Below are 21,219 nucleotides of genomic sequence, written 5' to 3' on the forward strand. Positions count from 1 at the left end.
TGCAAATCCTGAAATGTTTTTTCCAGGATTTGATTTTTTTTTGTAAAGATTTGCATGTAACAGATAATTCTGATATTTTTCAGAAAGGTCTCCCATTACCGTTTCACAGATGCTATGAAAAGTATAATAGGTTATATTTAACAGGTTTTAATACTAAATAACAAGACTGCTTTTACACACATAAGCCCTGCATACTCACACAAAATTGTGTTTTGTTATGTATTTAGTATTTTATAAAACAAAAGATAAGACAGTAAAATGTAAATATGCTGCACTGACTTTGGAAAATGGTTTTCCAACAGAATTTGGTTAATATTTATCTTCCCCTTGCATGTTAACATTTCTGCATCCCACAATATGCTGTCACCATGGAAGCAAACATATTGACACAGAATTGTGGGGGGGGGACAAGTATCACAAAATACATCATCATGTGTGGCAGTGGGCACCAGGTAATGATCTGGAAACTGTTGGTTAGATGCAAAGCAGAGTGGCAGTGGCAGAGCTTACCATTAGCTGCTGTGGAGAGGCAATGAGGTGGCTGCATGGAGGGTGCAATTATTCTTGCCTGTTATTAGTGACCACGAGAATGTTAGAGAAACGGGAAGGATGGAAAACGGTGATGGTGCTGGGGGCGGACTCTCCTAAGGAACAGGAGGAGGAGGGGATGAGCATGCGTTGCCTGTTCACAATTGGAGGCAGCAGGGAGTGAAGCAGCATCTGTGTAAGGCGAGAGAAAGAACCTGCATGTAATGGAGGAGCAGTACAGCAGCACTGCCGCTGTTGTTTGGACACTAACTACCTTCACATCCACTGTTAATCACTCTTAATGGGACAACCTCAGAGCAGGTATGGATACAGCAGCTGCATGCTCACATATTAAAATGTAATTTTTATCTTGGAGAGGGTCATCTTAGCAAGGTGAAGGTAGAACATATTCTTGACTTATGCAGATGTTGTTCTGGATGTTATAAGTGTGGTTGCAGTTTATTATTTAGTGTAGATGATGCTTATTTGTTTTTCACAGCCTTTCCCCTGAAATCCCTAAATAAGATTTTATTCGGCTTTAATAAAGACGAATAACTTGGGATTTGAGCGTTTACCCAAGGCAAGATTTATTTACCCAGATGTATAAAGAAGCCACGGTTTTTAATAACTATTGTTTTGAATATTTTATTTTCCAGCTCTGGGATGCCCAAGGTACCAGCTGTGTGGATCGAGTGCCACCTCTGATATGATGTGGAGAGCAGGAGGGGCAGCCACCTCTCTCACACTGCTGCTGCCATTGGTGTGCTGGTGCTACCTGTGCCACTCACTACGTGAGTGTTTTATGACCTGGGGATGCCTGATGACAGAGTAGCAGAGTTTTCTACAGAATATTGAAAAAAAATTGCAAGAGTTCATCTACAAGGAGTGACTTGTGTCAGCATGTTAATATAAAATTTTATAATTTGTGCATTTGCTGTGAGTTTAGAAAAACAAGTTAGCTATCCTCTTACTGATCAAATATGTAAAAAATTCTAAAGCTAGTAACTAAAAGACTGTGTTCAATTTTAAATAGACTTCCTCTGAAAAAACAGAGTGCTTACTTTTTACTATGACACACGATTTTCGCCTAATACATCAATAATTAACACTCTGTTTTCATTCGTTATCATTGACTGAAAACAGAGGGTCTGTGTGGATAAGTGGGTGGAAAAGATAACCTTTGGTTATGACAAAAGAATAACTGAAGTCACTCTTGGAGAATTAACTTAGTAGAGGTTATTGGTGGACAGGTGAGGAACAGTAGAAAGTGAGAAAGGACAGGAATAATAATATAAACTATACCAACGGGAGGGAAGAAAGATCTGCTGCCATCATTAACGTATATACAAATATACTTTATTTGTCCATTATTTTGTGATCTCTTGTTATTAATGTTTTACATATTTGCCTGACTGTGGCAGCATGTGATCTTTAGAGAATTTATCACTGGAATCCTCAGCAACTCACATTATATATTCCATGTTTATTGCATTACATGCTTAGTGTTTTGAGATGCTTCCTATTGCACTGAACAAGCAGAAGCTAGCATTCATTTGAGTAAATGATTTAACATGAAATATTTTTTACGCAGTATTTATGTGTAAATATCATTTGCTGATAGAATTCAACATTTGCTGACACTGATAATGAATGAGCTCCAGGTTTTTCTCATATACTAAACACCAACTTTTTACTACATTATTTATGACTGAGCACATTCCCAGGTTACCAATAAGTCATCAGTGATGAATGTAGAATCCAGAAGATTCTCCTGCCTGTTTTTCACCCGAGCAGGATGCTGGTGACAGTGCAGAAGAAGCTCTGAGAGATGATGAATTTGCTGATCACACAGTCATTGATTGAGGCTGTTTGAAGCCTTGTCTTTATTGATCCACGCAGCCTGAGAGTGACACCACATATTTGTGGTCAGTCTTGTGGTAGATTTGGAGCCACATTCACTATCCATAAATTGAGTTTATTACCATGGAGGTGAAGAATCAGTAGCTTCTTGTTTGTACTGGTATTCTGATACAGCAAAGCGATGCAGCAGTTGTAAAACAGTTGAACCCTTAATGTGGTGGAATTGGTTTAATGCCATGACCACAATCTATGCCACCTACTCTATAAGTGCTTTGATTATAAAGAAATTTAGTTTATATAGTGAACAAACTAGGATTAGATGAATTAAAATGGTTGTTAAACACTCAGTGTATTTTAGCACCCTGTAGTTGTTTGTGTTTTAACAAGTCAGCTGAAGAAAAACTTCATGCCTAAAGATATTCTTGCCTAAAACTATTTTCCTAAAATTTGGCATCAACAGCAATTCCACAATTCACCGTGAACAGTCCAAGTTCAAGTCATGTTTAAAATTTCACATCTTATGTTTACTTTTGTTACATATGCAGTAAAGATGGCAGGATACATTAGAAAGCAGTGACTTTTATTGAATAGGATTATCCTTCAAATGAGAATGTCCGCATTATTTACAATCGTTGCTGCATATGACTCACAGTGCAGTGATGTGATGAGAAAGGTGTATAGACATATCAGGTACTCACACTAGTGAAGGAATGGTACAAAGTAAATAGGAACTGAGCCAAATCGCTGCAGTGCTTCCTCTGATTACATTTTAAATTGCAGACATACATTTCATCAGTACACGTGCATGAAGCACAGTCTAACTGCAGTGTTTTATTTGGATATCGTTCTGAGGCTATACTCTGCAAATATTAACTGATGGCATCTTACAGACTGGGAACCTAAAAGAAAAAAAACTATTGCTTAAATTTGTCTCTAGCTAACCCATCATCACCCAGAACATCCCAGCTAAACACTAAAAATGTATTTTGAATGCTATATTCAAAAATACATTTCTTTTTGATCACTCCATTAGCAAAGGCTAAGTAGAAAATATTTGCTACCATGCTTGGCACTCATTGTAAAGGCTTCATACATTCTCTTTTGATGTAGTAATCTTAATTATATATTCAGTATGAGTTTGGTTCCTAACTTTGGTTTGCAGAGGTCATAGCCAGAAGCGCTACACATAAAACTAATATAAGTTCAGAAAGGTAAATGCAGTGCTGTTTGAAAACATACAGGGAATGGTTTAACTTTTTTTAACATGCCTGTTAATAAGTAATGCTATATTTTCTGAATTACCTTAAAATAAACCAGTATAGCTAGATAGACAGATAGATATAGATAATTTAAAAATCACGTCTTTTCCATCTCTTAGGTATTCCAAAACTCTCCACCTACGCAAAAGCAGAAGACAAACTATTCAAATATCTCTTTAAAAACTACCAGAAATGGGTTCGTCCAGTGGAATACCTAAACCAGACAATCCGTGTGAGGTTTGGACTAGCTATTTCACAGCTTGTTGACGTGGTGAGTATAAATCAGCACTGATTATTACTGTGATAATGTTTATCTATTTGTTACCAAGAAATCATATAAAGGACATAAAATAGTTTGTTCAAAGATTAAATGCCATTTAAATCACTGCTCTGTTCTCTGGTCTCTAAAAATATAATGTATCACTTAATATAAAATGTGAATGTTTTTTGTACAAAATGTGTTGTTTTACAATTCTAGGATGAGAAAAATCAGTTAATGACAACTAATGTTTGGATGAAACAGGCAAGTACCTCTATATCTGTACTTACAAAATGATGTAACATCATGTTGCGCCATTAATATTTTTATAGCACCTTTCTAATCTAAACTTACAAGAAATATTAAAAAATACATAAAGCCCTTGAATAAAAAGACGGCATATAATAATAGGAGGATGCTTATTCCACAGTCTTTGGGCCAAAACAGTAAAGGTACTCACCGGCTTTGTGTTAAGGCTTGAATGTGGAAGCTGTGACAGCAATTGATTCTCTTATCTGAGAGATCTGCTTGCTTAATGAAGAGTTAAGTATTTTGAGATATAAAGTGGAGCTCTATCATGTAGTGATTTAAAAGTAATCAATACAGTCTTAAATTGGATTCTGCAGGAATTGTGAAGCCAGTGTAGCTCTGCAAGAGCTGAAGTAAAATGTTTCTTGCATTGAGTGTTTGTGAATAGCGTTGCTGCCGTGTTTCGTACTAAATGTAGATGGAAAACTGCTGCATTGTTAAATGAGTAGCAGCATTCAATTATATTATTATATTCTGTCTGACCTTGGCAATATTTATAATCTGTAGAGATTAAGATTGAAGGGTTAATAGTCTCAGGATTTTGTTGTCCAACAGCAGGAAATTACACTATTAGGAATATAGTCAGGAGGAATGGGTGGTGGTTAGTGGTTAAGTTGTGATATTACTCTGGCCTAAGTTTTAGTGGTCTTGTATTGAAGTTTGTTTGCCAGTGACAGGTGGGTCACACATGGGCCTTAACACTTTGTATTAACTGGATAGAAGTAGCAGTCTTCACTCTGGGAATGGCTGCTTTGGCTTTTTAGGATGTATTATAACAGAAGAGCATAGACTGGACAGGAAAGCTGGGATAGAGAGCCAGGAAAGTTAAGTGGGAAATGCCCCAAAGGAGATTTGAATCTAGACTACTGCAATAGCCTTGAGGCATATGAGTCACACTCTCAATCCAGCAAGCTATACTAACACCCTATAAACCTGATTTCGTAAGGGGAGGCTGAATACACGCCTGCTTCTGTGTAAATAATCATTCTGTACAATACGATAATTTTTAATTCAACACTGTTTATAACTTGCATAGTTCACATTTCTGTATAGCTGTATATCTCATATTTCTCTATAGTTTTTTTATTTCATAGTTTTTCATATTTATATCCTGTTCATACATAGTTCGTACTCACTACAGCCTGTACATACTTATAGTTATAGCATATTCATAACATACCTTCATACCGTGTACATTATAACATACCATAATAGACCCATTTCTGTAATATATTTACATATCTATATTGACAGTCATGGCTAAAGCACTTCTAGATGGATGCAAACTGCATTTCATTGCCTTGTACCTGTGACATGTGCAATGAAAATAAAGTTGAATTCTATTCTATTCTATTTTTATCATAGTCTGGTACATTGCCAGATAAAACTGACATAGCTGTTCATTGTATGGAGCCATGTTCCCAGTGTATTCATGGTTCCTTGTTTTATCTCTTAACTGGTTAAATAATAATTGGCAATGACTTATGGCTTGGATCGTATTTCTACCACCAAACTATCTTCTCAGAACCTCTTACCAGCCAAATACCAATTACCTAAAGACAGGATTTGTTGTGCTGTCATCTCCCTCCATTATGATAGCTTGAGGGAAACCAGATGTTCGTAACCGTCCTTTTTTCTTCTATCCAGTCATCTTGTTACAGTCCTTATCACTTTCCATTTTCTTTGCCACCACTACCAAATTTCTCTAGTCTAAAGAATAAGTTGTTGTCACTTCTAACTAGCGGTTCCTCCTTGTTCCCAGTCTCTGCGCTAAGTCAACCAGCTACTAGCTCAGGTGCCATGAAATTATTACAAAAACTGACTTTCAAGAAAGGATATGAATTTTCAAATAAGTTTAATATGTATTTTAGCAACCCATTGATAGATTAGTTGTGGTTTTAATTGTTAAATGGACTCTTTTCCCTCACGTAGGAATGGACTGACATGAAACTCAGATGGAATCCTGATGAATACCTGGGCATCACATCGATCCGTGTCCCCTCAGACAGGCTATGGCTGCCGGATGTTGTACTGTATGATAAGTATGTCACTGTACTGTATATAAATAGGTTATTAAAAGATATAATGAAAAGCTTTTTCTTTTTTTCTTACATTTTCCTAATTTTCCAAATGATTTTCATAGTATATAAAGCAAAGAAAAAAAGTGGGGAGATTAAAATGAAGTAAAGGAAGTTGTTGTTCTGGATGTTGTAGGAGTACTCTTAAAGAAGCTGTTAGCTAAAATGTGGGCATATTTTTCTTAATAGTTCTGATGGACGCTTTGAGGGAACTATCACCAAGGCCGTTGTGAAGTACAATGGTACAATATTGTGGACACCACCAGCCAACTACAAGTCAGCCTGCACCATTGATGTCACCTTCTTTCCTTTTGACCTCCAGAACTGCTCAATGAAGTTTGGCTCCTGGACCTATGATGGCTCCCAGGTGAATTTCTATTATATAACAGCATCTGCAGTACATTAATATTGTAATAAACACTGATTAATTAGATTCCCTTTTTGATTTAACAGGTGGACATAATTCTGGAGGACTTCCACGTAGACAAGCAGGACTATTTTGACAATGGTGAATGGGAGATAGTAAAAGCCACAGGCAGCCGTGGTCTGAGGACTGATGGCAGTTCTTCCTATCCCACCATTACCTACTTCTTCATTATCCGCAGGTTGCCTCTTTTCTACACCCTCTTTCTCATCATTCCCTGCATTGGCTTGTCCTTTCTTACCATTCTTGTTTTCTATCTGCCTTCAAATGGTGGTGAGAAGATCTCTCTCTGCACCTCAGTGTTGGTGTCGCTTACCGTCTTCCTCCTGGTCATTGAGGAGATCATCCCCTCCTCTTCAAAAGCAATCCCACTCATTGGGGAGTACCTGGTCTTTACCATGATCTTTGTCACACTTTCCATCATTATTACTGTCTTTGCCATCAACATCCACCACCGCTCTTCTTCTACACATCACAGTATGGCACCCTGGGTGAGGAAAATTTTCCTGCATCGACTTCCTAAATTGTTATGCATGCGCAGCCATGTGGATCGTTATGCCACAGCTGGAGTAGCCAGGGCTAGAGAAGCGGTGGGACTGGAAGGGATAAAGAGCTCAACACCTGAGCTCACTCAGCTCCTCTACACTCGACACAACCTAGAAGCTGCTTTGGAGTCTATTCGCTACATTACCATGCATGTGGTTAAAGAAAATCAGGTCAGAGAGGTGAGTTTTGAGGGTTTTTTCATTTGTAAAACAAAATCGCAAATTACAACAAAGACAGTAAACTTGGAAAAATTACGGATTCATTACCCTGAGTTAGCTTATATATGTGTCTCCCCATAACCATTAAGAATATAGAGACTGCCATGTGCTTCTTCTGTTACAGGTTGTTCAAGACTGGAAGTTTGTAGCCCAGGTTCTGGATCGAATGTTTTTGTGGGCCTTCCTCTTGGTGTCAGTCCTTGGTTCTGCTCTCCTCTTCATCCCAGTTATTTACAAATGGGCCAGTATCATTGTCCCTAGCCATGCTGGAAGTATCCTCTAATAACCACAGTTAGACTAACCAAAAATTGAAGCAAAGCACATAAACAGCTACTTCTAGTCATATTTGAGATATGATTATAGTCCTGCTCGGGGTTATTCTGTTTGCTATAGGTGTGCCAGAGCTGCACAGCTACAGCTTTGGGTGCCTTGTTTGCAGAGTGGAGAGAAACAGGCTTTGTCTCAAATCCATAACATGTACTGTTCTTATGTAGGCTTTCAGCATATAGTTGATTGATACTGGAATAATGAACAAACATGTACTCAGAGTAGACATATGTACTGAATACTACCAATTTGTAAATGTGTCTATGATAAACAATATTTTTCAACAAAGCACAACTGAAACATAAAAACCCTTAAAAATCTTTAGGGAAAGGGTATAATATGAGACTTAGTGTGTAGCAGAGTACATAATCACTATAGGATGAACTTGATTTTAATCTAAATTCTGCATTTGAGATTAAATATTACTTAGAAAAGATCATCTGCATTTCTGTCCACATTTCACATATAAATAAATAACAGTACAATATGATACATGTATTTGGCCTTGTCTGTTTACTGGCATCATTGAGTGGATTTATTGTTGGTTCTGGAAAAAGCACAATACAATATGGCAAGAACAAATCCCAGAGATTCCCATAAATCCCTTCATGAGGACATGAGGAAAAGCATACCCCATGAAGGCACTAGGACACGTTTTAAGCTTTATGTACTAGTTTTTGATGATCTTTTGAACTGTAGAACATAATCATGATTCTCACTTTTACACAGTATGCCCTATCAGCAATGTCAGATTCATTAGTAGTTTAAAAATAGACTATTCTTGCAGGTAAACACAAAATCTGACAAGGTGCACAATTGTGAAAGAGAACAGCTGGTCTTGGTAAATAAAAGATCAGCATTTCTCCACAATTTCCTTGAATTCCTTTGCCTTTTAGAAGGCTACAGTTATATGACCACAATAGATACAATTATTATTATGCTGACTGCATGTGTGTCAGTTATGTTCTTATATGGAAATAGGGTTGCCAACTCCCTGAAAAATAAATAAGGGACACCTCGTGGCCAGGGCCGGGCGACCCAGTTGTCTTCACCCTTCCCAGTGTGGTGAATTTTCTAGCTCTTTTTTTGTGTGTGAAATTATTTTTTTAACCATTTGACTTGAAGTTGATTTAAGTACATGCATATTCTATTCTTTGTGATATGAACACATGTGAAACAAATGATCATTTAGCCATTTATTTTTAGCTCAAAATGACAACATTAACACGATAAAACAGGTCTCTTTCTTAAACAGAAGCCTGTCATGCTTAACTTTTGAGAATATAAGTAAATCTTTCTTTAAAAGCACTCTGTCCTGCTTAACTTAAAATAATAGAAAACAATAGAAAGAAAAATATTCTTGTAACAGTGCACATTTAGTGCATTTAGTACAATTGGCTTCAGTTGAGGTATTATTTCAGCTTTTCTAATGCTAATCAGCTGCTCCTGTTTGTAAACCCGCTTGTTCCCATGATTACGCATCATAACTCATCATCATTATTCATCTATGTATTACTTTTATGTATTAGTCATCAATTTGTTGTAATCATCTATCCTTGCAGTTGTTTATTACACAAAATAAATTATATTATCACACTTCTGGCCACATAGCGCTGATATTGACTGCACATGTCCATATTAACTTTTTCCAGCCAGGTGTTTTCCTTTTCCCATTCTTCCCTTTCTCTGAGGGGAACAAACATTGCTGCTCTAATGCTGGGCTCACACTGTGCGATTTTTGGCCCATTTTGAGCCGATTTTTGAGTGATCGGACCGATTTTGGCCTTCATCGTGCGTCGTGTAGTATACGTGGGGTAACGAGAAGTGATTAACACCTCACGACCAGCTCCCGATCATCAATCGCTCGTGAGGGTGTCACCACAGGCGCTCACACTGCTCACGCGCAAACGTAAACGTTGGTGAAAAAGACGGCGCAGCACGGCTGTGCAGCGTGTGAACTGGACACAAGCGATGGAGGCACAACTTGTAGAACTTTGGAAAGCTCATCCGAGCCTTTTCGATGTGGCATCACAAAATTATCACGACCACAACAACCGTGAAAATAGTTGGATTTACACTGCTGCTCAATCACAGCTGCCTGATCATGTTTTTCATTAGCAATTTAGCAAAGTTGATGGTAGTGGTGTGTCTGTGTGAGTGAAAGACAGAGAGAGCGAGCGACAGATTTTCTGTTATAACCTTCATCTTATGGAGGCACAGTGTGAGCACTCAGGTCGCATCAGAGCATCGGGCGGTATAGTGTGAGAGTACATCGTGACATACGAACTTCTAACCCCTGCGAGTCAATCGTGCAGTTTGAGCAGGAGCTGAATAACGTGACTGAAAAAAATCGCACAGTGTTTGCCCAGCTTTAGGTGTACTGTCGTCCGAGACTTGCACCGCAGAGTCGGCGTTTGTTCCCCTGTTGGCCATGCTTCTTGTTGTGGTCATCTGTTGTCTTCCGGTATTTTCTCCGCAAGCGACCTTTCCTCGACCAATGAGATGAGCGGTAATCTGAATTGTCATACTCGAATTGTCATAAGTGTGCTGTCAGCTCATTGGTCACAAAGCAGGAGAGGGGCTGGGAATTATGTTTTCAAACAAAGTGTTAATTCCATAAACATTTATAGACTACTTTTGATTCTCACTGTATTACGGGACAAAGTGCGTCCCTTATTAGCTCAATACGGGACGTGTACTTTTGTTTCGAAATACGGGACGATTCCGTATTTTAAGGGACGGTTAGCAACCCTATATGGAAACATTGTCATTTAAATAGTTTCTTTATTCATTCTCCCTCGCCCTCTTTGAGAAAGAGCAGACTCTCTTGCCAGGACTTGAATTTCACAGCACTTCCTTTCACCTTGAGGACATTTACTGCATACTTTGTGGAGACTGTAAGACAATCCATGGTCGCAGCACAAAAGACGCTCCAGGGACGGGATGTTTTTATTTCACTGAAATTTATTACAGAATTAAAAGCTATTTGAGGATGTCTCGCCAGATTGTTTTGTTGTATGACTGATTTTTCATACCTCAGATAATTCTTTCTAAGTGGAAAAAATGGTGGGGAGGTTTACTTCACTTCTGGAAACGTTTGAAAAACCAGGAAGACTGCTTTTGTCTCCGGCCTTTAGTTGAGCCTGCACTGCCCCCGCATGGCCTTATTTTCACATTACAGCTATGTGAGCGTATTGATGAGTGACATTTGATTTTCCACTACACCACTAAAATACAGAGACTATAAGTTGAAATAATAAACATAGTTGGAGGGGGGTAAAGGATGTTAGGAATAAGGACAGCTAAAAATGCAGGTGAAAAAGGATTAATTAGCACAAAGCTAGGTTTTTAGCTTTTTGAGTTTGCAGGTTGAAATGTTTAATGATATGATGGAATCATATGCAAAATGGCTATCATGCTTGAAGATGAGAATTTGATGAGTAATTTAAAGGTGCACAAATATGACCTAGTCCTCACTGACCCAGCATGGAGTGCAGGCATATTAATCGCCTGAAATTACCTCTGATCTATAATGTACAATTCGCAACTAGTGGGGAGGGACACTTGGCCATTGCACCTTCACCATTATCGTATATCCCAATAACTGGTTCTGGGCTGACAGACAGCATGACTTTCATACAGACAGTCAAAAATCTAATTTGCTATGTCATCTGGTAAGCACAGGACATATTTTTAATCCATCCTCAGTATCAAGCTGTTTTCAATAAATTCTTTGGCTCAGATGTTACATATTGTGGCTTATTACAAGGAGCAGACCTGTGGCTCATGAGAGTGGACTTTGTGTTTGAGTTCCCTCGACCGACCATGCCTAATGTTATCTATATAGGAGGATTTCAGTGTAAACCTTCAGAACCACTTCCTGAACACTTGGAGGACTTTGTGCAGAGTTCTGGAGAGCATGGCTTCATCCTCATGTCTCTGGGGACTTTTGTGACTGAACTTCCTGCTGATATAACAAATGAGATCGCTGCAGCTTTTGCTAAACTACCACAGAAAGTCATCTGGAAGTATAAAGGTGACAGGCCAATTGGTCTGGGTAATAACACTTTATTTGTTGATTGGATGCCACAGAATGACCTTTTAGGACACCCTAAAATAAAATTATTTGTGTCACATGGAGGAACAAACAGAGTCCAGGAAGCTATTTATCATGGCGTTCCCATTGTGGGCCTACCTGTGTTTTTTGACCAGTATGATAACCTGCTTCGCTTGAAAGAAAAAGGAGCAGCTAAAATTCTTACATTAGCCATTGTGGATAAAGATGATAATTTTCTGAAGGCCTTACATGAAGTCATGAATGATCCCTCCTACAGGGCGAACATGCAGAGACTTTCCAGGCTACACAGAGATAAACCAGTAATGTCACTGGATAACGCTCTCTTCTTGATAGAGTTTGTCATGAGGCACAAAGGAGCAGCTCACCTGAAAGCAGAGTCCTACAGAATGTCCCGGTATTCCTACCACTCTGTAGATGTAGTACTATCTTTTTTAGCTGCTGGTGCATTAATTACTTTTTTTTTAAAATCTCTTGTGTTCTTTAGGCTGGTATGTCTTGAAAAATGCCTAAAAATTAAAACTAATAGGTTGAATAAGAAATGATAAGACATGGTTTGTGTTATTTTGCAGATTTCAGTGTAGTTTTCCCCAGTTATGTTACAAATCAAAGCTACTGTCAAATGTGAAAGTTCATTCAACTGAATAAAAATTACAACCATAAAACCCTGATCCCTGTGTCCACAGTCTATGTCCCCATGGTGAACAGTAGAATGTGCTTTTTCTATTTTAATTATTTAATTATGCAGGATAATGTGATAGCCTTCCCAAACCCCAACCTCAAATTTATTAAACATGTTCTGTATGGATTAGAAACAATTTATTGAATACAAATACATCTAATTACCACAATAAAAACATAATAATTGTAAATTTGAAAGCTATACACAGTGAGTATTTTTTATTGTATTATATACATATTATATACATTTTTATGATGGATTGATGGAAATAAGGGGTCACAAAAATGTGAACACATCTCTAGGAAAAATATAAAACACTAATGTCTGCATGCTCTAGAGTGAAAGCAAAATGCAGACTATTTTATAAAGCATGGTAAGTACATCTATGCCTTTGATCAAAATGTTTTATGAAGAAACAAGAAACAGCAAGTTGGAGCAAGTCTTTCAATTCCGCTGTGTTGCTGATAAACATCTGTGAATGCCGATGCTTCGCAGCCACTACACTTTCAGAAAACATTGCCACTCATTCTGAACATGATCATTGCCTGCAGTCATTAATTAGCTGAAACATAGAATGAAGAGGAAATGGGGGTGGGGACGCTGTTGTCTTTCTTTTTACGTTTCATTGATGAACTATATAGGCATTCTGGCCTTGAATCTGCAGGCACATCATCTGTGGTTGGAAAGTTTCAGTTAAATAGTGGTCGCAAGTGTTATTTAGACATGTGTTTAATGAGTTTCAACACTCATGGTCTTGCCTTTCGCCTCTTTTCCGGTAACCATCTTTACTGACAGAATTAACTATTCTAATTCAGGCAGCATGAAACACTCTTTCACACATTTCCTGTGGTCTTCCTGTAAGACTGAGTAAAGCAACAAAGACAAACCTTCTGGTTTCAAGTATTAAAACACCATTTGTAATAAGTTCCCAACAATATGTTTTCTTATTCTAATAACTTCATGCTCAATCCAGCTCAAGACTAGAAGACATAATAACTACTCTTAGGTAATACATGTTGTATTTGATAATGCAACATGTCATCATGTTGCATTCATCTTACATTGCCAATTGTGATTCACTGAATATATTAATTTTAAAGTACTTTTAGTACCGTACTTTAGTAAAATGTATTACTTGGCATGCTGCTGATTAATGTTATGGGACTTATCATCTCTTTTATGTTCATGTTAGGCAATAAAGTCACCTGAATGACTGTTAAAAGGCATCAAAACTATGTCTATTATAGCACAATGAAACACAATGTGATCGCTTACCTACAACAGTGTACGCGTCTTCAAAATTTTCAGAAGGCAATGAAACCTCAGCTGCCAGATTGTTTGGACACCTGATGATAAAATGTTGTTAATGATCAGATTTCATTACTGCTCATGCTTTTGTTGTTATTACACATTTTTTAAGTGTACAGATGTTGAAAATAAAAATATATTCTTACGCGTCATCATACTCTATGCTGAAAGAGTCTTCTTTTTCTGATAAAAACACACACACAAAAACACAGTGAAATACAGAGAAAAATTAAAGTTCATAGCAATTTCTATTTATAACAGCTGTATATAGCTCACTTTTGAAAGCTTTGAAAAATTTAGTCGTTAATGAAACAGATGTGATTTGAATAGTTTTAAATAGTTTTTTTGTTTGAAAGAATATGAATGTATAACTGTTTGTGAAATTACACAGAAATCCTTTCTTGGATTAGAAAAGAGCAGAACACAGATAAGATTTTCATTCTAAGTCATCATATGTAACTTTATCAAAAATTCCCTACAGTATGTCTTGACTGTAACTCCATTTTGACCATACCGTCTTCCCACTCTTCCTGCTCCTGCTGTTCCTCCAACATGTCTGAATTTGCCTTCTGAGTCGTTGCACTGTAAAACAAAACAAACGAAACATATTTCAGTGGTACATTCACTTTTTCAGTGATATAGTGCATTCAGTATATAGAACTTTACACACAAAGACAAAACATAAAAAAATAATTTTCCTAATAATAAAAATCACAGAAGTGTCCAAAAAATTATGCATATTGAATTAAAGCTCACCGTGGTCTGCAAGAAGTTGAGCGAACTGTTGAAACGCAAAACAAATATAATTTTAAAGCAAAATATTGCATGCAGGTATATTCGGCTATATTATGTGGTTGGTTTGATTAATCCATACAATAAACAATGACTTGTGAAAAAAATGTGAAGCCTAAAATTATTTTTAATTATACTTATTTGACCTATTTTGTTGCAAATCCACCAAAGACATGCCCCGAGTGATAGCATCAAGGTTATTACTCCAACATGGAGTAATACTGTAGACACCAAATCAACTGGAAAGTAAAATAAGATGATTAATTTATTTAAAAATATATTTCAGTATAAAAATAATACATTATTATAAAAAATACGTCTATTTAAAGCATTTTTGAAACATTCAGAGAGCCTTACCTTTGACCTGAAGAAATACTTTGTTTGTTCCATGAACTGTGTGCTCATGCTCATAGAAGCATTTTGATGGCAGCACTATGCAGCTGTAATGACCTGAATCCCTCAAAACCGCACCATCGATGATGAAAGTTGTCAGCATCTGAGAGACATTAAAGACTTGCACTTGGAGAATCGTGACATTCTTCCTCAGGTAAGCGTAGATGAATTTACATCCACCAAGAGTTTGAATATGTTGAGACACTGTGCACTGGAATTCAATATGGTGTCCCTCATGAACAGTGGATGACCCAACTATTGAAATGTCTGCTGGGAGAAAATTGGCTGCATGGAAACAGGAGAAAATGAGTGGAAAGAAATAACAATGACATCATGTGTTCAGGAGTCAAAACACTTACCTATGACCAGAATCTCAATGATGTTGTCTCCTTTCTTGGCTACTTCAGAAAGTGTATAATGATTCGGGGAATAAACACAGCTGTAATTTCCACTGTGATTAAGACTAGCTCTGGATATGGTGAACAGGGTGTCACTTTGATCTTGTTTCTGGGTGAGATTCTGGATTCCGCACTCGTTTATTAACAAATAAACATGGACACTTGAGTCTTTCTTTTTTCCAAATGTGCTGCATGTTACATAAAGGTCACTGTTTTCACTTATAATTGTCTGCTGGGCCAGGATCTTTGCAGGAAAAATATCTGTGAGACATCATAGTGATTAACATATGTAAAGATAAGTGCAGCTCAGTAACATATGGGAATACAGAAGAGACATATCTTGTATTGAGGAAAACTGAACTTACCTTCGGTTTGGCTTATGACCTGATTTGTCAGAACACCTTGAAGAAAAGAAGTGAAAAATCTAATGAATCCTGTCAGCTTAAATAGAAAACAGTTTGACTGAAAGACATAGATGTTATCTGTTAGTGCACTCACACAGAAGAGTAATTATTATGTTCATCGTTATAGACAATGAGCCGCCCTTACAGACTCTCTGCAGCGTATCTTCTGAAAGCTTCTCAAAAGTCTTGCTCAAACCACAGAGAGTAAAAATGGAGAAACTATATTGAACCACTTCCTGTTATTTGTAAGGTGACACGTGATATTTCAACATTTTTGACTGGATAAAAAATAATATCTACAAAAAATAAAATTCAGAGGAATGTGTTCTTAAACCATTTTACTTTCAAATACATCATATCACAAATTGATTTCCACTGATGTTTCTTTAGTTGTATAATAAGTCATTCTGACATACAGACAATTATACCCGATACAGGATGCTTATCTTCTTTCACTCGCACTCACTGAGGAAATATACATAATAGATTTTCACACATATTTAAACACACATATATACACTCACAAAAGTGAGGCTTTCACCATAACACAAAGCTGAACACTGATTTAAAAGTGCACTTTGACTGATTCTGATTCAGCTGACTTTAACAGATTAGACTGACTGGTTCTTTTTCTGGATATCCAGAAAAAGTACAATATTATTTGCTTTGCATTTTTGTAAAGGATCCAGTGTCCAGTGTGTCTGTATGCTTGACAATTACAGCTTTTATCCCAGGCATGCTGGGGTGTTCATAAAAGATTTATGAAAAGTTTCAGAAAAATGAAACTTGCGGTGTGTGTGTGTGTGTTTCATAAATATAATATTATTTACAGATTCACTCAAACCTATCTTCTTACAATTCTAGATCAACGTGTATTCAGGAGTGGGTCACATGCTTACGTTTGCATGCCTCAAACATTAATGATAACAACTTCAGTATTTATCAGTTCCATTCTTTAATTCTCAGGCTTGCAGCGGCAACATAATCTGCAGCACTAACTTGTTGCTCTAATGTTTTCCTTCCTTTTTCCTAACCCCCTTTCCGGCTTACATTCGACCTTTTCGAAATAAAATATCTGTAAACGTCACAATGGTTACACTACTTTTTCCAAAGGTCCTTTTTGTCTTTGTACACAATGTTTAAATATCCTCAAAATTCACAAATTACATTTTCTTAAATTATTACATGTTCCAGAAAGTAACTGCTTCAGAGTTAGGCAGGACCTCTTATAATGCATTTGTAACTTTTAATGTCCAATCAAATAAGGGCGCATGTATTGCAGCAATCTGAACAAATTAAGTTACATATCTCTTTAAAATGACTAGGAAGTAACTTGTAGTAACAAAGATTTACCATGGGATGTCAGCCTTTGAGCAAAGTGCCAAAGAGTCTCACATGAAACTCTAAATTTAAAAAAAAGTGGAATCGTTTGATGTGGTTTCTGGAAACTAAAAATAAATTAACTTACACCATCTTTCTAGGTTGATTTTATATATTTAATTTAAGCAAGGAGAAAGAGTCACAGTCTTTCTTTGTTAGTGCAGTAGATCTGATTTAGCATCTTTTTTCCAAGTGTGTCTTAGGTCAAGACAGGGAACTTTAACTCATCTCGTCATCTCATTTACAGGATAATTTAAAGATCCCAGATAAAACTCATGTAAGCTCAGCCTGCCTGGGTTTAAGCCCAGGACTGTCTCAATGTGAAGAATAGTGCTAACCACTTTGCATGTGGTACTGGGCAAATGTTTTAGCCACTATCTGTTTTGATTTTATATACTGTTGTTTGTTTGTTTGTTAATTAGTTAGTTAGTTTATTTGCTTGTGTTATTCAATTTTAAATCATGCTTTTTATTTGTTCTTGTTTCTAATGTCTCTGTAAAGCACTTTGAATCACCTTGTTGTTGAATTGTGCTATACAAATAAACTTGCCTTGCCTTGCCTTGCCTATTGAGGCCAGTGATTCCACACAAAAAGCCACAGGGGGCAATTTAGTGACAAGAATATCATAAAAGAGAGCTTATGGCAAAGGCCTGATTTCAGAATCCTAACTTCAATATGAAATTGCATTTTCTTTTTTCAAATGGGGGGTGTTGCTGTTTTTGCAGAGTATCTAACGAATGAAAGCAACAGGTTAACAAATGCATCGTCTGAACACTGCCAGCAGTCACCTTCTCAGGATCACTCTCTGCTAGGTTATTAATATCAGCCTGGCAACAGTTGGAGGTTAAGACGCATGCTTTAATCAGCAATGCATGGTAGCGGATGTTCAACAGAAAGCAGTAGATGACGAGGTATATCTGATGGCAAAGGGTAGGAGAGTCATACACATCGTGATAGACAGATACACAGTGTAACTTTTTCACCACAGTCAGAGGGCAGGCAGAAGACAAGCACTGTGAGAAAGGAGATTAGGATTCATGGGATGATCATGTTAATTGCAAAGAAAGGAGGGAGATGACGGATGCACAAAAAGTGTGTTATATCTTTGTAGATCTCCTTTCACTAGTTCTACTTAATGTTGTGTTTATAACCAGGTTCATCAACAATAACCCATTTGTCTGTCTCACAGAAGTCCTTGAGGCTTGTAGTTGAACTAATCAGCCCCAAGTTGGCCTTGGCTTTGTTGTTTGTCCAAGAATCAAACTTTTCTTCATTGTGCAGTTTAGTTGATCAAATTGGTGAATGGACTAACATTAACTGGAACATGGATTAAAGAAAATATGGGGCTGACAAAGCTGTTGCCTTTATTTTAATGTTTGAAGGAGGCGGCACACAGGCATGCTGGCAGCTTACAGGCAGATTGTCTGTGGTTGGAAACGGTCATCTCTATTTAGACACTTGTGAGGTTGCCTCTCCCCTCATTTCTGGTTACCGTTTTTCATGACAGAATTAACTATTCTAATTCAAGAAGCACACCTGTTCTGTGGTCTTCCTGTAAGACTCAGTGAAGTAACACAGACAAACTTGCTGGTTTGAAGGGACAAAAAAGGTTTATAATAAGCTGCTCGTGTTTGTTTTTGTTATTCTTATCAAACTTGTCCTCAATCTAACCTTATTGAGCTGTAAAACTCAAAATGACAAAACAGCTACTGACAGGTAATAAATGTTGGATTTGACAACTGCATTCCTCATACTGCCAATTTATGCATGTTAGCAGTGAAGTCACCTATGTAATTTTTAAAAGATATCATAACCATGAGTTTTACAGTATAAGGAAGTCAAACGCCATGCAATCATAGTATACACAGATTCACGACTGCCAAAATATGTTGAGCACTCACCTTTCTATATTGTTTTGATACTTTTTTATTTGAGTTTTGTAAAGTGTACATAAAAGTATTACCAGTATTTTTATACTGGTAATACTTTTAATACCTGTTACTGGTAATACCTGTTATAAATCACTCTATACTTCTGGTATAGAAGTATGGAGTGATATAAATGATATAAATCACTCTATACTTCTGGTATAGAAGTATGGAGTGATATAAATGATATAAATCACTCTATACTTCTGGTCCATTTGTCACCCAGCTGTAAAGAAACACTCTGAAATCACAAACACTTGTATTTATTTGCATTTATTTAAACCGAACCTCTGCACAGAGGGAACTAATGCAATTGTAACCAGCAGATCTGAGGGTCAATCCCTCAGTCCTACACATATATACATTTAGCCTCACACTTTGGGGGAGGGTCCCCATGAGCTTTAAAATATGCTATAAAACCCTGGGGATTCCCTTATATGGCAACAACAGCAACTCATGGCCAGAGTGGTGTGTGTGGGTGTGTGTGTGTGTGTCTGTGTGGTACCAGCCTGTGCTGATACTTGAGTATGTGTGTATATATATGTGCTACGTAAGCATGTGCAGAGTGGATGTTGGACGCACGGTTAGTCATGAGAAAAACCATTCATGTAACCAACATCTTACTGAAAGATTGTATACTCATGACATCTGTCTGCTTTTACCCTATTCTGTGCATACTATTCTTCATATTTCCTTTTATGACAGGCAGACCCCCACTGTCAATAAATTCCTCTCTCTCTACAATTACACACACCCAAATCCTTTCCCATTCCTCTGATCTGATGACAGCTGCACCCTACCATCTAAACAAACTTGAGCACATTTTATTCTAATCATAATTTTCTTGTACTCACAAACTTTAAACCAGCCTAACAGCTGTATATACAGTAGCTACCTTAAATGAAATTTCATTAAAGCTTTGGGAAACAGATATTATCAGGAGTAATAGTTTTAAATGTTTTCTTAAGCACTGAGCGTATGAATGTTAGTGGAATAAGACTGTTGTCTTTCTTTGGATTTGAAAAAGAACAGATCTCGGATAGATAGGTTTTCTATTTCAGTCATCGTGTGTAATTCTATTAAGAATTCCCCAGACTATGTCTTTACTGTAATTCTATTTTCACTATACCTTCCTGTGCTTCCCTCTATCTGCTCTTGCTGTTCCTCCAATATGTCTGCATTGCCTGCTGACTCATTGCACTGTAAGAAAACACATTTCAGTGGTACATTCACTTTTGCATTGGGTGTTTATAGGCACACTAACACATTAACACACACTTCAACAGTCATAACAAATAATTTTTCTACTAAAATGTCCATGTACACACGATACATAAGTATTTAAAAACATCAGACTAAATTAAAGCTCACCGTGGTGTGCACAAAACTGAATGAACTGTTTTAAAACATAAGATTTTAAAAGAAAACAAAACATGCAGGTTTACTGAAGTACAATATGTGATCTGTCTTATTACCCTGGAACGCCATATAGAAAAAATATGGAACCAAAATTTTTTTGATTATTAGGTATTTGATTACACTTGACCTTGTAACCCTAACCCTGGACCCAGAGTTGACTCAGCCTCTTCAAGTGCTCTGATTCTATTGCTGTACAGTAACTCAGTCTGACATACCGACAGTAGTACCCAATATAGGATCCTATCTTCATTCACTCTCACTGCTCTGGGAAATTATATAGGAAATCAAAATTGACAACAGCTATAGCTATTCAAATGTAAAATAATCTCTACAGAAATTTTACATGTTTTTTCAAATGTCTTTACAAGACATTTTATTTCATCAATCTGAAGAAACTGCGTTACATATCCCTTTATAAAAACAACCTGGGAGTGGCTTAAAGTAACAGAGATTTACCGTTGGATGGTACTTTCATACTTTGAACACAGTTTGTGCCGCTTGATTTCCAAACACGAACATCTAAATCAAGTTTTTTCTAAATGAAGAGTGTAATGTGGTATCTGGAAACACAGAAGAAACCAACCATACATGGTTATACATCTTTGGTGTCATGGTCTCTCATATATACATGG

At 37.0% G+C, this 21,219-nt stretch overlaps 2 protein-coding genes and 1 pseudogene across 3 annotated transcripts; 2 read left to right on the forward strand and 1 right to left on the reverse strand.

Moving 5' to 3' along the window:
• Positions 1–345: 345 nt before the first annotated feature.
• chrna5 (cholinergic receptor, nicotinic, alpha 5) lies at positions 346–9,404 on the forward strand. 2 transcript variants are annotated; one of them, XM_004539636.3, is made up of 8 exons: positions 346–849; positions 1,185–1,319; positions 3,767–3,918; positions 4,126–4,170; positions 6,148–6,257; positions 6,483–6,660; positions 6,747–7,442; positions 7,606–9,404. In XM_004539636.3, the coding sequence occupies exons 2-8, from the start codon at positions 1,235–1,237 to the stop codon at positions 7,762–7,764; spliced, it is 1,425 nt and encodes a 474-aa protein (XP_004539693.1). In that variant the 5' UTR covers positions 346–849; positions 1,185–1,234; the 3' UTR covers positions 7,765–9,404. The 2 variants fall into 2 exon arrangements, with proteins under 2 accessions (XP_004539693.1, XP_004539694.1); XM_004539637.3 differs by lacking the exon at positions 4,126–4,170.
• A 1,810-nt stretch (positions 9,405–11,214) lies between these two features.
• LOC101479477 (UDP-glucuronosyltransferase 2A1 pseudogene) lies at positions 11,215–12,396 on the forward strand (annotated as a pseudogene).
• A 324-nt stretch (positions 12,397–12,720) lies between these two features.
• Positions 12,721–16,035, reverse strand: LOC101488055 (uncharacterized). The gene is made up of 10 exons (XM_004539633.3): positions 15,955–16,035; positions 15,822–15,857; positions 15,418–15,717; positions 15,023–15,343; positions 14,812–14,904; positions 14,630–14,654; positions 14,388–14,455; positions 14,020–14,056; positions 13,841–13,911; positions 12,721–13,238 (listed from the first exon to the last, which is right to left on the reverse strand). The coding sequence occupies exons 1-10, from the start codon at positions 15,977–15,979 to the stop codon at positions 13,120–13,122; spliced, it is 1,095 nt and encodes a 364-aa protein (XP_004539690.3). The 5' UTR covers positions 15,980–16,035; the 3' UTR covers positions 12,721–13,119.
• Positions 16,036–21,219: the final 5,184 nt, after the last annotated feature.

This window comes from Maylandia zebra, linkage group LG1 (genome assembly GCF_041146795.1).
Source record: "Maylandia zebra isolate NMK-2024a linkage group LG1, Mzebra_GT3a, whole genome shotgun sequence".
NCBI lineage: Eukaryota > Metazoa > Chordata > Actinopteri > Cichliformes > Cichlidae > Maylandia > Maylandia zebra.

Coding starts and splice junctions, on each gene's coding strand:
- chrna5 (XM_004539636.3), top strand. CDS start 1,235: ATGATGTGGAGAGCAGGAGGGGCAGCCACCTCTCTCACACTGCTGCTG. Junction 4,171..6,147: donor CTAATGTTTGGATGAAACAG/GCAAGTACCTCT, acceptor TCCCTCACGTAG/GAATGGACTGACATGAAACT. Junction 6,258..6,482: donor GATGTTGTACTGTATGATAA/GTATGTCACTGT, acceptor TTTTCTTAATAG/TTCTGATGGACGCTTTGAGG.
- LOC101488055 (XM_004539633.3), bottom strand. CDS start 15,979: ATGAACATAATAATTACTCTTCTGT. Junction 15,718..15,821: donor GGTCATAAGCCAAACCGAAG/GTAAGTTCAGTT, acceptor GATGTCTCACAG/ATATTTTTCCTGCAAAGATC. Junction 13,912..14,019: donor AGCATAGAGTATGATGACGC/GTAAGAATATAT, acceptor TTTTATCATCAG/GTGTCCAAACAATCTGGCAG.